The sequence below is a fragment of the Zosterops lateralis genome (assembly GCF_965231275.1).
Source record: "Zosterops lateralis genome assembly, chromosome: 5".
Lineage (NCBI taxonomy): Eukaryota > Metazoa > Chordata > Aves > Passeriformes > Zosteropidae > Zosterops > Zosterops lateralis.
This window is the reverse complement of record NC_139766.1, coordinates 31,216,337-31,230,798: the sequence shown is the minus strand read 5'-3', so window position 1 is coordinate 31,230,798 and position 14,462 is coordinate 31,216,337. Positions and strand designations below refer to the sequence as shown.

At 35.0% G+C, this 14,462-nt stretch overlaps 1 protein-coding gene across 2 annotated transcripts in view; it reads right to left on the bottom strand.

Annotated features, from left to right (window-relative positions):
* FAT1 (FAT atypical cadherin 1) overlaps nucleotides 1-14,462 on the bottom strand; it is a 102,924-nt gene that overhangs the window by 31,389 nt on the left and 57,073 nt on the right. For both annotated transcript variants that reach the window (XM_083860766.1, XM_083860767.1), the window contains exons 7-9: nucleotides 10,525-10,664; nucleotides 2,810-3,085; nucleotides 2,396-2,606 (exon numbers count right to left, since the gene is read on the bottom strand). In XM_083860766.1, coding sequence (XP_083716892.1) covers nucleotides 2,396-2,606; nucleotides 2,810-3,085; nucleotides 10,525-10,664 — 627 coding nt within the window. The remainder of the gene's footprint in view (nucleotides 1-2,395; nucleotides 2,607-2,809; nucleotides 3,086-10,524; nucleotides 10,665-14,462) is intronic.

Here is a 14,462-nt window from a genome sequence, read left to right as displayed (position 1 = left end):
ATTAAGAAAGAGGTATACAGAATTTAAGGGATGATTGCTTATTTAGCTCTATACTTAAAAAGAATAGACAGAACACAGAGACTATGAAAGTTTCTTAGTTTTGCCTGATAAACATTTGTTAGCCTGTCTGGAAAGTTTTCTGTAATCAAGAGCTGGCAGTAATTCTAACTTTACTTGTGGAAATATTGCATAAAATATAGTTCGCAAACCCATCCAAGCCTGAAAATGAAAGCAAAAAATTTTCTTTCAGCAAACACAAATATCAACTGAAAGGAATTTATATTCAGGAGTTAACATTAGTGGAATAAAAGTTACATTTTATAATCTAAAACAACTGGAATGGTTTGGGTAAGAAAAAAAGAAGGGTTGAAACAAACCCTTGTGAATCTTGTTTATGCAAGTATTACTTTAATCACTGCTTCAAAAACAAACTTTTTGAATTGGACAAATAGTTACCTCTCTCTTAACTTCCTATTGATACATAGACAAGTTATTCCCTGCGACAGTGTTAGAAGAAAAGAACCAGTTGTCATTTAATATAAACACTTGTTTGCTTCAAATTTTGAAATACACAGTTGAACACGGCATACGAGACTCTGCTCATGTATTAAAGATACTAAGATTTAACATGTTACTTACCTAAAAAATTACATTACTAAAGCCATGATCTCAGCATAAAAAAATCATTAAAAACTTCTGAGTTCTGCACACAAGTAAGCAAGAAGGAGGCTTTGTGTTTTGTTTGGGTTTTTTTACTGTTGGGGTTTTTTTTTGGTTGAGTGTTTTTGGGTTTTTTGGAGGAGACTCTAAACACAGTGGCATTCCTAAAATATCCCATTACAAATCTAAGCAGTCATTACAAGCATTTAAGAAATGTTCCTTCCATTTGCTTAGAATATCAATTAAAATGATTTAACCTTCCAGTAGACCACAATCCTATAAAATAAACCTTACAGGTCTTACATTTACTCCTACAAAAAACTAGAAGAAAGGAAGAGAACAGCATGTTACTTAATTCCAGACTGCAGGCACACACATTTTTTTCTTGCCATTGTTTGGCATTCATAAAACAAGCACTAACAAAATGGGAAAGGCAAGAGAAAAATTTCATGGACGTTGGTGTTCTGCTTAGTAAATGTCATATTTTTAGAAACATCAGAAAATGACAGAAAAATCTCATGTAATTTAAGCAACTTATGAGAGACTCAAAAACATTCAGTCTTGTCAGAGTATGATAATCACAGCTTTGTTTTAAAATGGTATTAAAGTATGCTTTCATAAGAAAACAGCACTTTGGAGAAGAAAATATTTATAGTAGATAATTTCTATCCTTTACAGAGCAATTTATGTAAAATAAAAAAAGCATCTGCATATATCACTTTGCATGGAACAGTAACTAAGTAACTTTTTACCTATTGGTGTTCTCTTAATATACAGTCTCTTATGTTTGTTACTGGGATTGTTATTTTAAATTATTTTTTTACCTTGAAAGCAGTACTTCACATAAGAAATGAAATTTAAATATCTTTTACTAGTCATGGTGTCTACAAACTCAGGACCTTGATAATGGCAAACTTATATTAATTCAGATTTAATGGACTGAACATCAAAAGCCACTTCTGTCTGGTAAGTAAACTCAATCAATGTCATTCGGATTCTAATATTAAAAATTTCCACACTTCAATCTCACTGTTGTAGGCAAAGTCAGAAAGATACTCTGAGGTTAAAAAACCGAGCAGTTCTTTTCTGGCCTGCCATCTGGAAGGAGTCTTAATGCCAAATTGACCAACTTTTAAGGAATTTCTCAAATATTTTAGTAAGATAGCAGTGCCACTACTAAAATCAGCCAGAGGGAGGTATGGAAAGCAACCCCTTCTTTGCTGCATCGATCAGAACAAAGTTTATCTTGAAAGCTGGGACTATTTAGGTACATGCATATTTAAGTTATTCTTGAACTCCTTACTTCTGCATTATAGTAAATACAGAAGCAGTAGTCTCAGGCTCTTACTCTATTCATCAAGTCTTTGTTTTTCCTATGCCACAAAAAGTAAGACTTAAAATACCAAAATGGAATGCATTTATTAGACCTGAACAGAATGATTCTGTAATTTCTAAAGAAATTATTCCTTTTGAGCATTTCAAGATGGCTTTTTCTACCCCTACTACTAAAATATGCCAAATGTATCTAGAGGATAACATAAATAGCTAAAGGATAGAGATGAATATTTGTAGTTTTCTTTTAAATACTCTGAGGCTGTGTCTTCAATACATCTCTCAGAATATGGCACATAAACCTGCACTGTCCCCTTTTTTTTAGAGATATGTTTTTACACATCTACAGTTGAAAAAGTATCAGCGAGTTCCATGGACTGAAAACGTAAGGAAGTGAATATACCTGATTCAATAGAGTACACAATTTCTGCATTTTTTCCTTTGTCTTTATCTAATGCTGTAACCTGGAGCACTGCTGATCCAACAGCTGCTGACTCATAGACTCGTCCCTCATAGGAAGGGCTGGTGAACCATGGAGCATGATCGTTTGTGTCACTGACATTAACAATGACTCTGGCGTAGTTGCGCTTCACAGGAACATCTTGATCTCGGACCTGCAACAGTCAGCACATCACCAGTAATTAGCACTGTTACTTCAGTACTTCACCTGATTTTAGTAATAATTCAAGGTGCAATCAGTTGCAGAGTGCGTAAAAATTAAACATAGAAACAAAAGTTTGAAATATAGGGAGAAACTAAAATAACATTAAAAAGTATCTTCTTGTCATTCACAACAGAAGAAATCTTGTATACTTACCATTATTGTGAGAATATGCTGGTTCATGGTCTCATGATCCAGTTTTTCTGAGGTATAAAGGGAGCCAGTTGCAGGGTCCAGACGAAATTTTTTAAGACTAATGGGATCAGTGCTGCCCTGCATAGTATAAATCAGTTTATTCTTCTCATCTCTGTCTGTGGCACTGACTTGCAGAATTTCTGTGTCTGGTAAGATATCCTCAGGTATAACGACTTCATATTTTGAAGCAGAAAACTGAGGCCTGTGATTATTTGTGTCTATAACTTTGATGTACACCTGAAATGATACAATAGGAAGGGGAAATACTGATGATATTTGGTAGAAATTAAAGGACGATATTTCATTAAAATTCAGACCATAACACTGAAGTAATAGCGGCTCTGACAATTTTATTTTGCTGGGAGGAGGAGAGATCCAAGACTTGTAGGGAAGAAGAATGTCACTAAAGCCAAATCTTCCTCACTAAAGCCTCACCTTCCCCAAAGTCAAACCAGAAATCTGTACAATCAGAAACGTCTTAGGTAAGACAACTTAAAGGGAATGATTTTTGCCCAAAGCAAGACAAAAAAAAAAAAATCCTTGTTAATTTTTGGAATTAAAAATACACTATATGGATCCTACAGTGGGTAAAAATCCTGTTTCGGGGTGCAAATCTACAATTTTAAACAATGTTTTTTCAAGGCAGTGCATGCCTATTCTCCAGTAATGTCGCACAATTTCAGCATAGCTCACTGGTCACCAACACGACTTCTCTGAAGTTATAGTTAAATTAAATCAGATGTTTCAAATTGCACCTTTGTGCAATATTGCTCACTGGAACCACACAACATCCCTGCACCCCTACTTGCTTTTCACAGCACCAAAGTTTTGTATAAAAAGGGTAAGACAGCCACCATCCCGTTCCTTCAACAGTGATTATCATCATAGAAGTAACGGTAATGCAAAGGAGTTGGCAAGTAGACAGCAAAGCTCCAGCAACACACAGACAAATTTAACTTCTTCATGTGCTGCAGGTACAGCCATGCTTTTATCCACCAAAGGTTAGGTGCTTTGTATAAATTTGTTAAGGGCTATATATAAACAGGTTTTTTAAATAGGTGCTTACAATATTGTAAGTGGGTTAAATTGCTCTTTGAAGACACTTACTGTTTTCCACTGGTTACAGGTGGAGCCTACAGATGTAATTTAGACAAGGTACCAAACTGCATGCAGTAGAAACTAAATTATATGAACCCTGATGGTGGCAAATAATTAGGAAATACCATACCTCTTGGTACAGGAAGAGGAAATGTCAGCCTTGCAAAACTAGGATCTTACTCTAAAACTGGATAATTTGGCACACTGATAAAATCCCTTGCAAGATGTTGCTATGGAAACTAAGGAGTTTGGTTTTGTCATGGATTAGAAAAAGATTAAAGAAAAGAAACAAAAAGTTAGAATAAATATTGAGTGGGGAGAAATATTGATGATACGTGACCCAGGATATATATTAGGACAAGTTTTTAAACATATTAGCTAACAAATTCAATTGGAAAATCAAAAGCAAGAATACATATTATGTTACAAATGTGATCTTTTTACATTTTCATGATTAGACAATGCAATAAAGCAACACAAGCACAAATGTTAGTTTCTTTTTTAATTTTGTATAAATAAAATACATTTTAATGCCTCTTGGAAGAATAAGACAAAAGGGTCTAATATACTCACAAAACATTTGAGTAAAAACAGCTGATCACTGAACAGTGGTGCTCAGGAAGATTAAAAAATTATACCAAATGAGATGAACAAACAAACAAAATTTGAAAAACCATAAAACCCCAACATTCAATACAAATTAAACTATAAAATAATTTTCGCATAAATTGAAGTTTTAAAGGCCATATACAATTACAACACTTCATTAATGGATACTGTCCTTTCAAAATGAACACATCACCAATTTTTTTATTAAATTTCCACTCCACTCCCAAAAAAATTATTAAGGTCAGACTCAGGAAAAAACCAAAGCGAAAAGATAAGGTGGCAAATGCAATGAATTTAAATTAAAATTGCTATTCAAGTTTATCTCTATTTCCACTTCCAAATGAGGAAACACAGAAATTTAGGTTAAAATTGGAAGTGAGAAGGTATAGGACTACAGAGCAATTCTGTTAAGTGAATCTTTGGAGCAGAAGACATGGCCACCTGTGCTGCTGGTAGTATACAAAACAAATAAATAAAACCAGCATTTCTAGAATGGAGCACCAAAAAAAAAAACCTCACGCAAACTACTAAGTTAAATGCCAGGAATGTAGTGACTGTAAAACAAACATCGGTACCTGCAGGACTAACCATATTTCCAAAGAACCTGCTTAACTGAAAAATGAGTCATTGATCATAGCATCAGGATTTACCATCAACTCTGGTATTAGCTAGTGCAGCAATTAAAATGATACATAAGGAGACATCCCCCAAAAAGTACTGTTGGGCTCAACAGATAAGGAGTTTGCCCCTCAAAATGTACAGCATTTTTAAATATGAATTATTAAAAAAAATACTGCTAAGAAATAAACATAGTGACTCAGTCACTATAAATATTTAGCTCAGGTATTCCATTACTTGTCATATTAGTTGTTCAGGCTGCAGTTTTTCTCCACACTGGTAAACACAACTACAAATACACAACTTCATGTATTAGTGCAATCATTTTAAATGTATGAAAAATCCAAGGTTTATCTTAAACTCAAGTGAAAACTGTTTTATCTACATGCTCTAGGATTCATTTTTCCATCAGTGATGTTATTACATTATGCCCCTGCACAAATTCTGGTGGACAAGCATAATTTGACCTGATGGGTTCCCTTTTGCTAACTTGTCTAACTCTGCACACTGGGCTGCTTAAATAAGGGCAGGTGAAAGGAATTACCCCCTTCTGTTTGACACTCACTGGTGGGAATGTAGATCCACTACAGTTTTAAGCCTGTAGTACAGGAGAGACCTTGACAAAGTGAAACAAATCCAGGTCATTAAAATCAGTGGGCACTGAAAAGAAGTCTGTTCACAGGAGGGGGGCAGGAAAGAGAGCCTGACTCTTCTCAGAGATGCACAGTGAAAAAGGACAGGAGGTGACACTCACAAGCTCCAGTAAGAGAAAATACAACTATGTATAAGAAAAATTTTTCTTCAAGGGGAGCTGTTAAACACCAGTATAAAAGCAAGTCCAAGGAAGAGGTGTTGTGCTTAGTCACCCCAGGTAGTTAGAACCTGATGAGTCACTGAAAAACTTGATCAACTACAGTTTGCTCTGCTTTGACCAGGAGTTTTAACGAGACCTCCAGGGGCTCTTTCCAATGTAAACTGTTAAATAAATATTAGATAAATTTCCTAGAGAAATCCTGTTTTCAATTCAGGAATTCTTACTGAGGCTAAGTGCAAGGTGCTAGATGTGCAATTACCTTTTAAAGGCAAGAGGACCAAAATTTCATGTAAACTGTCAAGACCTTGAAGCTAAATGGAAAGCACTTGCAGAAATAATTGTGAGTGCAGTTCTAAAGATCCATAAAGAAAAATATGGTTTAGTGTGTCTGAGAACAAAATACATGAAGAATTTATGCTATTCTAACATAACATGCAGCATAAAATAAAACTAGCTATTGAACATTTTTCAATGAAACTATAAGATTCGATTCAAATGAAATATGTTAATATTATCTCTTAAGAAAGAGTTGCACATTAAAAGAGACACAATATGTCAAGATGATGTCAAAAAACGCTTGACATCAGCAGAACATAACATTATCTTTAAAACAAAATGTTCTGGAACTAAAGAAACTTCACCCATTTTGCAAAAATATGCATGGGCTGTGTTGCCCAGCTGCCTTCTGCCCACAGATCCCACTGAGAGCAATGCACACGGGTTATACAAAGAACAAAGCAGCCCAGGATTACTTTGAGGAAGGACTTCAAATCTATTAATAATCTGGCAGGTGAAACCTAAATTTGCATATGGATGGATTCATTGCTTCTAAGAGGAGATACATGCCAGTGACAAAGTACTCAATGGGCAATATTTAAATATAGTTTTCCTTTAGATTGCTTTAATATCATTTTTCACTCACTGATTTTATGTGGAATTTAAAATCTATTCCTGTCCCATAACTACATTAGTCACATTGACATGTTTATAAAAACTTTCATAAATAAAAGTTGTATCATCCAGAGATAATATAACTTCATTCCAGCTCTAAATATTTCTGTAGAGCAGTGTAATCACAAGCAAAAATGCATGCAAAAATGTAGTACATGAGGATTATTCTATACTCCATTCTCAAAGTATCATATCCATATAAATTTTGCATAAAGCAAGATTAATTCTTTTGCAATGGAAAAGCAATAGGTAAAATGCTGCAATTAGCTGTTAACCATCTGAAGTATTACTTTTAATGAAAAAAATTGATATACATACCAATGAATGCACGTGGCTATAGCTAGAAACAGGACCATTCCTTTTTTATTTTCCCCAAAAATCAATTCAATAGGTCATTTATTACTAATTACAGCCTGTGAATAACCTCTTCTGTTTCAGTACATAGGTACACTGATTTGTAGGATTTAGTTATTTAGCTTCTGCATTTTTATTTTTATTTTATTTTTAATCATAATCCTTCCAAGCATGACACCAGTAATTTCTAACATGTCAAACACCACTACTGTAGGCCTGGAATTTGTTTGTCTTTGCTTTGCCTCATGCATTTGGCATTTAGATGCATGCAAAATTCTAATAAGTCTCCACGCCTACTATTGCTTTATTTTTCAAAAAAGCTATTTAACTCAAGTCCTGAAAGAGTCAAATGCTCTACAGATGTTAATGGCCCAAGGCCAGCAAATGCCTTCCAGTTCAAAGTCAGATTCAATACACTGCTTTTACACAGTAAGATTTTCATTTCTTGTGCCCCTTCTAATTTCTTGCAAATGCCATTTCCTTTTTCAAATTAAATGTCAAATTACTTACTTTACTGTTAATCAAGATCTGTTAAATTGTTTACTGTTGTTAACTTGTTTGCTGTATCTAGTGTTTATAGCAATTACTTTTTAGGCTAAAAGTTCTGCATTGTTGTTCCTCAGGTATGCACTCAGAATTTCTTTAATCTGTCACTCCATTTTAACTGTTTATCAGCTCTTAGAAGAATCCAATGCCACATCAGCATGTAAACTTTAATCATCAGTATTTCAGCAGTGAGTAATGGAGTTAACACACTGGCAGCCATAAATCACACCTTTAGTTTTGATTTTGTATCAACATTTTTAACCCCCCAATTTAAGCCTGATCTGAAATGCATCTTTTGAGGGATAGCCCTAAGGGTTATTTTAACAGATTAGTGCATTTGGGTGGGCCCGGAGTTTGAGGGAGATAAGAGAATCAATTAAAATCAGGATCATGCACCAACAGCTGCAGAGAGTTTGAAGCAGTCCACACTCCTCAATCTCACACACCATACTGAGACTCCAACAGCATCAGTGTAACTTGTGCTTATCCCACAAGCCAGGCAAAAGAAGACAAACAACACAAAGGAAGTCTTTGTGCTTGTTTGCAACAGAAACCACAATCTCTGCTCCTGCCAAACCTAACTGAGACAGGAAGGGAAAGATGAAAAATACAGTCACAGAAAAAGCAATCACAGAAATTACAAACTTGAGACTACTACTCCAGTTCTTCCGGAGAAGAGTGTTGTCGGGTAAATGTTAATAATGTTCACTTAGCTTTACAAAACGTTACAATAACAAATTCATTTTAAAACCTTGAACAAAAGCTACACTGAGTATTCCCAAGAAGAGCTAAATAAATCACATAACTCAAAGGAAGAGAAGGGGTGCAGGTTAAAGTAATTTTTTGACCTTCCAATTCTTGGTTGTTCTAAAAGACAAAGCAGATTATGGTTCAACTGTGACAGCTCAAGACGTCTGCATAAATTCAGATATGCAATCAGAAGCACTGGAAAGGCTATCTGCATTCATCAAGGCCCCATATTAAGCCTTCCCTAGTCCCCAGGCTACCCCAACACATTGTATGGCATTTTTAAATGCATTTTTGGGAGGGGGGAGAAGTGTGTATGGAAAAGCCTATTGCTGTCTTTTTGACTTTTAGCTGAATTTTTGTTCCTTCTATTTTTTGTCTTAAGTAATTTCTGCCCTCTATCCAGCATTCTGTAATCTCTAGAAGGGAATCTGCACAACATTCTTACCACAAGTGAGCAAATTAAATAAATTTACAGCAGGATTCTCCAAAACCTTTTATGACGGTTATCAGCACCAGAGGTAATGGCACCACAGTTATGATTGCAGCAAGTTCCTACTGGCAAACATGTTGCTGTCTTTGAAGATTCATGGTCTAGAAAAATCACTCACAATTGTCACCTTTAAAGGAAAAGGCACTTCTCAAAGGAAACTGCTAAACTTGATCACCTTCTACTATCAAATTTATTCTATTTGACCTATCAAGCCTCCAGACTTGCAGTCAGCAAAATAAAGATCCTGTTTAAAATCCTGAACATCGACAAGAAACATCTTTTCCTCTGGCCAAAAGCAGAAGACAACATATAAGGCATTAGAAAAGATAACAGAAAAACATACGCACTGCACGGAAGCTGAACAAGAAGAAATTGCATTTGTAGCACAGATTTCTATGTACAGAAAAGACAGTAGCAACCCACTTATTGCTCTTTGAGTGCCTGAGGGGCAGATCAGTGATAGGGGTAGGTAATACAGACACATCACTGTCCAAGTCCAACAGTCTTTAATCGGTAAATAAAACCTTTCCTTTCTATTTGGAAGAAAAGAGGAGCTCCTCTATAATAATGGCTCTATTCACACCAACCTCAGCTAAACTGTACTTTCAAATATATTCAGGTTCTGGACTGGGAAAAGAAACTAGATGGGAAAAACAGCTGGGATATACATCATAAGCTACTTTACTATTTCCAGTACTGTCACACAACGCTTCTACACCTTTAAATTAAATTATTAGTCCAACTGCAAGGAATTTCCACCATCACAGAGCCTTAGTAAAAAGGTAATTTTAAAATGTTGGTTTATCTGAGGCTGCTGCTTTTTGGCGATTGCTAAACAATCTCTACTTCCACCAAAACTAAAATAAAGTATTTGGGATAATACAAAGAGATGGTATAATCTAAACCTTGTTTCTATATGTACACTATGCAGAAAAAGCAGCTCAGTTTCATATAAAATTTCCATTACTTGGAAATTGCACAACTGGTCATCCACAGATCTTTCAGGGGGAGGGGAACCACAAATTTTTTAAATGGTTGTCTTTAAATTTCAAGAACAGTAATCAATTTGTGTAGTAATTTTGGGGGAGCTTGTAAAGAGGAGTAATTCAGATTAGCAGTGTTAATCTTTTTCTTGTGAGAAAGTCATGCATGCAGGGGCTTAGTTTCTGTTTTCATTTATTTAGCTGTAGGAACATGTTAAAACTTAAAAGGTGTTGGTTCAGACTACAGTTTAGTAACGCACCACATTACACCTAAGCCACCAAACAACATGGACAACATGGCTCTGTGAATATCAGAATTCACTTCTATTTTAGACAGTCCCTAATTTAAATAAATCATGTTGTTTGTCTAGGATTAAAAAAATGGTAAGACGAAAACCCAACACCTTCCCCACCCTCCAGCTACATACTCTTTCTATAAGTGCTTCATCAGAATGTTCCTCACCTGAGTGCTGATAGATCTGGTTCCATCTGTTGCTTCAACTGTCAAGTTGTAATTTGATTTCTGTTCTGCATCAAGAGGTCTTGCAACAATGATAGTTCCTGTGCCCTTGTCCACATCAAATCGACTGTCATAGTTGCCACCTTGTTCAGGAAGTTGTGAGAGGGAGAAGTTAATAAAACACATTTTTGCTTCAGCGTTTTCATGTATGATCATGTTCTGTCTTCCAATGCTTAATGAAGGTGGAACTATATATACATATACATACATTTAGTTTAAATACTTCAGGTTTTTTTCCTGGTAACATGATAATAGATATTTAAAACTGAGTAATTTTGAACAAAGCTGACTTGCCTGGCTTGTGGAAAGTCAGCAGGGACATTCTTATTAGCAGGATTCTCTACTTTAAAAAAAAAAAAATCCATGGAATTTAATGATTCCATATAGCAGGAAATTGAGAATTACTGTGTCAAATGCAACAGTTCCTTTTGGGCAGATTTTCAGCTAAGAAGTGAAAAACATACTTTTTATCAAAATACATTAAAATCCCAAATCAGACACACAGACAAATTTTCATTTTTTGGAGCAGAGTATGTATTATTATATACATATATGACTATAGATAAGGCTGAAAAAGCTGCAGTACCTCCAAAGGATTCTCATCTTAATGTTGAGTATCTAAAGAGTTCACTATCTCAACTGAGATAGGCAGGATTCAGAATAGTGCTAAATGTTTAAATGCCCCGTGCTTAAATATGGCCAAGTTCCTTTTCTGAAGCAAATTATCTTAATTTCCCTTGTGAAATTTTCAAATTACTCTTTGAAATATAGTTAAATAACTGTGTAGATCAATAGCTACACTCAGTTGCTTAAACATTTAATTGATCATCCTGCTGTCACCCGGAGCAGACTGTCCTGAGAATGCAATGTCCATTAAGTCCAAATACTATTAGCGATGATGAATACTGCCATTTAACTGCAATTGCTTTAGACCTCTCAATAAACTGCCTAAAATGGAAGAATCAATTTTTATTTTGGTCAAGCCAGTGCTAGATATGGCAAACCAATTTCTCCTAATTATGGGCATGTGTTTTTCTAATTATATTTTACAAGGATAGCAGATAGCATTCAGACACCATCTGAGTGCTTTTTTTTTCCTTTAACAAGATTATACATGCTAAGCTTTGCAAATCACCGAATGCCTTTTATGAAAAGCCAATGTTGGAAGTGAGAGGGTAAAGTTCCAAAGGTTGCAAATTTGAACTTAGTCCAAGAAAAAAACAGTAAATACTGAAATGAACCCCACATGTAAAAAGGATTTCACCTTTAGAAGGTTCCACTGCATGACAAACATATCACTTTAGGAAAGATGGGCTGGATTCTGCTTCACTGGATTTGAGATATTTGATAATGACCAACATGGCATAATTTTTCCAATTCAATTGAAAGCCAACTCGTCTTACTGACCTAGCAGCAGTTTCTGAATCACTCAAATGAATAGAAACTGTACATCATCAAAGGCAGCAGCTTTTTTCTTTTCTTAACAGATGTACATGAAATTTTTTAATGAGCTTTGTGCAGTATGTCAGTTTTAGAAGCTGAATCTATTTTTTCCTTTTATAGCTGGCAGGCAAAACCATTTTCTCAGATGCCCCAATGAAGTTCTCTATACTTTAAGGGAAGAGTAAAGTGAATGAGCATGAATTGGTACAATCAGTTTTTCTGACACAAGGACAAGCTCTCTAACCAACATTTTCCCTTCCTTATCAAGAAAATCACCAGGGTCTTGCCTGTATTTGTAGCAGTAGTGATATCTGGTGATCCGCTGAAGCAGAACTCAACCCAAACTTCTGCATCTAGTACACCGAAAGTGTAACAGCAACAGTTTTGGCCAAAGCCAAACCTGGATGCTCAGAATTGATGCTGTATAAATGTAATGATGACAAAACAAAACAAAAACGAACCTGTCACAAATGCAACCGTGAGCACTTTGATTTCCGAAGGGTTAATAAAATAAATAGTTTATAAATGTACGCTTTCATTTCAGATCTCATAATCTGGTAATAAATTATGTGATCTCAGCAGATACCTTCTGCTGTACAGTTCAGGTCACAAGCCATCTGTAAGATGTAAAATACTTCACTAGCAAGCTTGTCTCCTGGCTCAGCCAAAAAGAAAGAAAGCATGGAAAGCAAGCACAGAACACAAAGGAAAGCTGTCAATCAAATTCATTCATGCTATTAGAAACAGTAAAAGAGGGCAGTAAAGTGACCACCTGTAAGAGTAGCCCATAACTTCACAACATGATCACATATCAAATTTTCCAAAACACTTTTACTAAGAAAACTGTCAAAATGTAATGGTTTATTTTATAAAGCTTGGACAAGTTATGGTCTTTTCCCATGGAATTTTCTTTATATGTCTTTCTAAAAGAGCAGGAAAAGATCATTCATTTTCTGCATTAGGCATACAATAAAAATATGTAAATGTCCAAACTGTGCTGCATACTTAGAAAGAGCAGATCAAAATTATACTCTCAATCAGAATTCTATTCAGATGTACACACTGTTCAGAGTGCATAGCAGTTGAAGCATGCTAAGAACAATAGGAAAGTACATCCTCAATCTAATTAACAAATTTTGCTAATAAAAGGTCCCAGAAAACATCACTGCTGTACTGTGTTCAGACTGCAAAAAACTCTGAGGCCTATTTTATCTACTCTCTTTCATCTCTTTCACTTTCTTAATCCTTCATTTAATGGACTCATTTAGTCTACAGATATTTGTTTGCTATTGACTGGCTAACCCTAATTTGGAGTACATGATACCTTCTCATTTTCCCTGCTCACTTATTTTTTATACTTTCTGCTTTTCTATTCCCGTATCCCTGAGTGTGTTTGGGAGAACAGTGAAAGAGCTTGGTTCCAAAATATCTCTAATGCAGAACTTTGTTCCTGTGAGAATGTAAGAAAGTATCTTCAACTTTATAGTCCCTCTAGAGAGTTCTATTGATCTGTAACCCCTAGATTTGTCAAAATGGCAATATTTTTTAATTCAATTACAATCTATTTGGACTTTTTTTTTCAAGAATACATTAGAAAGAACCATTTAAAAAATTCTATGTCAGTATTTAATGCATTAGCAATGATTATAATTATCATCACAGGTTGCTCATGCACGAAGCATGATTTTAGGAAAGAATTGTATCTGCTTGCATGTTCTTGAAATTTTTTTGAAAACAAGTGTTTGGCATTTATATATTCCTGCTACTTTTGTCAGTTTCATAAACCTTATTTTTAACTGTTCTCGGTATGCCTCAGGAAATGCATACCACCAAAACAGATGTTTAAAATACTTAAATTATTGACAAATAATTTAAAATATGCTCTTCCCAGCAACTTAGCATCATAATCATGGCTAAAGTTTCCAGTAGTAACCAAGATGATAAAGATCATTCTCTTGTGAATGTAGTAGAAAAATCACAAATCTATTGAATCACAAATCTATTAAAAATCTGATAGACTGACAGAAAGAGTTTACTTAAGACTAGAAGCAGTCTGCTACAAGGGACCTCTCCTGAAACAAAGCTATTCCATTCTCCTTGATTCCAACACACTTAACACACAACAGAACTTGGTTTTAGTATCAGCTATGCAGTGAACACTCTGTGTATTACTAGTCCTCATAAGTCTAGTGACAAAGTCTAAACTTCAAAAAAGTACTATTAATTCTGCTACCATGACATCAACATATAGTCGTATTACTGGTTAGAATCCCCTTTCAATGGTAGAGGTTAAGATATGATTTAGTAGAAAAAATATGTACAGGAAGAAGATTGCTGGGGTTAGGAACATTGCAAGCTTTCCTTTTAGTACTGAATCAAAGGACAGCAAATGAGAAGCAGCCCAGAGGAGAAGAAATCTATGTGAACCGTAAAATCTC